Here is a 2,500-nt window from a genome sequence, read left to right on the forward strand (position 1 = left end):
AAACGTCATGGTTCTTTGCTATTCTTAACTCCAAATGTATCAAATGTCATGGTTCTTTGCTATTCTTAACTCCAAATGTATCAAACATCATGGTTCTTTTTTATTCTTAACTCTAAATGTATCAAATGGCATGGTTCTGTATTATTCTTAACTCCAAATGTATCAAACGTCATAGTTCTTTGTTATTCTTAACTCCAAATGTATCAAACGTCATAGTTCTTTGTTATTCTTGACTCCAAATGTATCAAACGGCATGGTTCTTTGTTATTCTTGACTCCAAATGTATCAAACGTCATGGTTCTTTGTTATTCTTAACTCCAAATGTATCAAACATCATAGTTCTTTGTTATTCTTGACTCCAAATGTATCAAACGGCATGGTTCTGTGTTATTCTTAATTCCAAATGTATCAAACGTCATGGTTCTTTGTTATTCTTAACTCCAAATATATCAAACATGGTTCTTTGTTATTCCTAACTCCAAATGTCGTCATGGTTCTGTGTTATTCTTAACTCCAAATGTATCAAACGTCATGGTTCTTTGTTATTCCTAACTCCAAATGTATCAAACATCATGGTTCTGTGTTATTCGTGACTCTAAATGTATCCAACATTATGGTTCTTTGCTATTCTTGACTCCAAATGTATCAAACGTCATAGTTCTTTGCATTCTTGACTCCAAATGTATCAAACGTCATGGTTCTTTGTTATTCTTGACTCGAAACGTAACAAACGTCATGGTTCTTTGTTATTCTTAACTCCAAGTGTATCAAACATCCTGGTTCTTTGCTATTCTTGACTCCAAATGTATCAAACGGCATGGTTCTTTGTTATTCTTGATTCCAAATGTATCAAACGTCATGATTTTTTGTTTGTTATTCTTAACTCCAAATATATCAAACATCATGGTTCTTTGTTATTCTTAACTCCAAATGTATCAAACATCATAGTTCTTTGTTATTCTTGACTCCAAATGTATCAAATGTCATGGTTCTGTGTTATTCTTAAATCCAAATGTATCAAACGGCATGGTTCTGTGTTATTCCTGACTCCAAATGTATCAAACGGCATGGTTCTGTGTTATTCTTGACTCCAAATGTATCAAACGTCATGGTTCTGTGTTATTCTTGACTCCAAATGTATCAAATATACAGGACCTCTCAACCAACCAGTTGGTATGGCTATTGTAACTGTGAGAACAATGTAAAACGTCTTTCAAATTGTGTATTGGTTACATGATATATACAATAATTATTTCCATGTGTCTCCACGAGGATTCCGTAAATAAACATGTCTTGTCTTGGCTTCTTGAAACTGAAACTAGAACTGAAAACTGAAATCTAAAACAGAAACGAAAAAACTCGGTAAAACTGAAAACAAACCCGAAACTGAAAACTGAAATGGACAAGTGGTAACAAGCTGGAAACCGGAACCGGAAACAGAAACTAAAATTTTAACACAAAAACTGTAAGCAAAAACCGGACACTGAAAAGTGGAAACGAAATAGAAATGGTGAGAGAAACTGGAAACTGAAACAGGGATGATGAAAAGGGAATAACACTTACTGGAAACGTAAAATAGAGACTGAAATTGGAAACGAAATGTAATCTGAAAACAGGAAACGGAAGCTGACAACAGGAAACGGAAGCTGACAGCAGAAAACAGAAATTGATTTTCAGAAAAAAGACACGGACAACAGGAAACTGAAAACAGGAAACGGACACATACAACCGGAAATGGACAACAGGAAAACAGAAAATAACAACAGGAAACTTACACTGAGAACAGGGAACGGAAACTGACAACAGGAAACTGACAACAAGAAACATAAAATTACAACATGAAACAGACACTGACAACAGAAAACGGAAACTAACAACAGGAAAGAGAAACTGACAACAGAAATATACACTGACAACAGGCAACGGAAAGGGACAATAGGAAACGGACAACAGGGAACGGAACATGACAACAGGAAACGGACAACAGGAAACGGACAACAGGGAACAGACAACAGGAAACAGAAACCAACAGCAGGAAACGGAACATGACAACAGGGAACGGACAACAGGGAACGAACAACAGGAAACGGAACATGACAACAGGAAACGGACAACAGGGAACGGACAACAGGAAACGGACAACAGGGTACGGACAACAGGAAACGGACAACATGGAACAGAAACGGACAACAGGAAACGGAACATGACAACAGGAAACGGACAACAACGGGCAACAGGAAACGGACAACAGGAAACAGAAACCAACAACAGGAAACAGGAAACGGACAACAGGAAACGGAACCTGACAACAGGAAACGGAAAGACCCACCCTCCGAGGCGTACTGGTCGATGAGGGAATCGACAGCGATGAAGACCCCCGTCCTGCCCACCCCCGTCCCGCAGTGCACCAGTATCGGCCCGGCCTCGTCACCATGGTACTGCCGCACCTGTAGACACACACACACACACACACACACACACACACACACACACACACACA

General features: G+C 38.7%; 1 protein-coding gene across 1 annotated transcript in view; it reads right to left on the reverse strand.

Moving 5' to 3' along the window:
- Positions 1-2,500, reverse strand: part of LOC143275764 (receptor-type tyrosine-protein phosphatase T-like) — a 41,531-nt gene that overhangs the window by 7,232 nt on the left and 31,799 nt on the right. The window contains 1 exon segment of the mRNA XM_076580043.1: positions 2,330-2,447. Within this exon segment, the coding sequence (XP_076436158.1) occupies positions 2,330-2,447 (118 nt within the window).

The sequence above is a fragment of the Babylonia areolata genome, chromosome 31 (assembly GCF_041734735.1).
Source record: "Babylonia areolata isolate BAREFJ2019XMU chromosome 31, ASM4173473v1, whole genome shotgun sequence".
Classification (NCBI taxonomy): domain Eukaryota; kingdom Metazoa; phylum Mollusca; class Gastropoda; order Neogastropoda; family Buccinidae; genus Babylonia; species Babylonia areolata.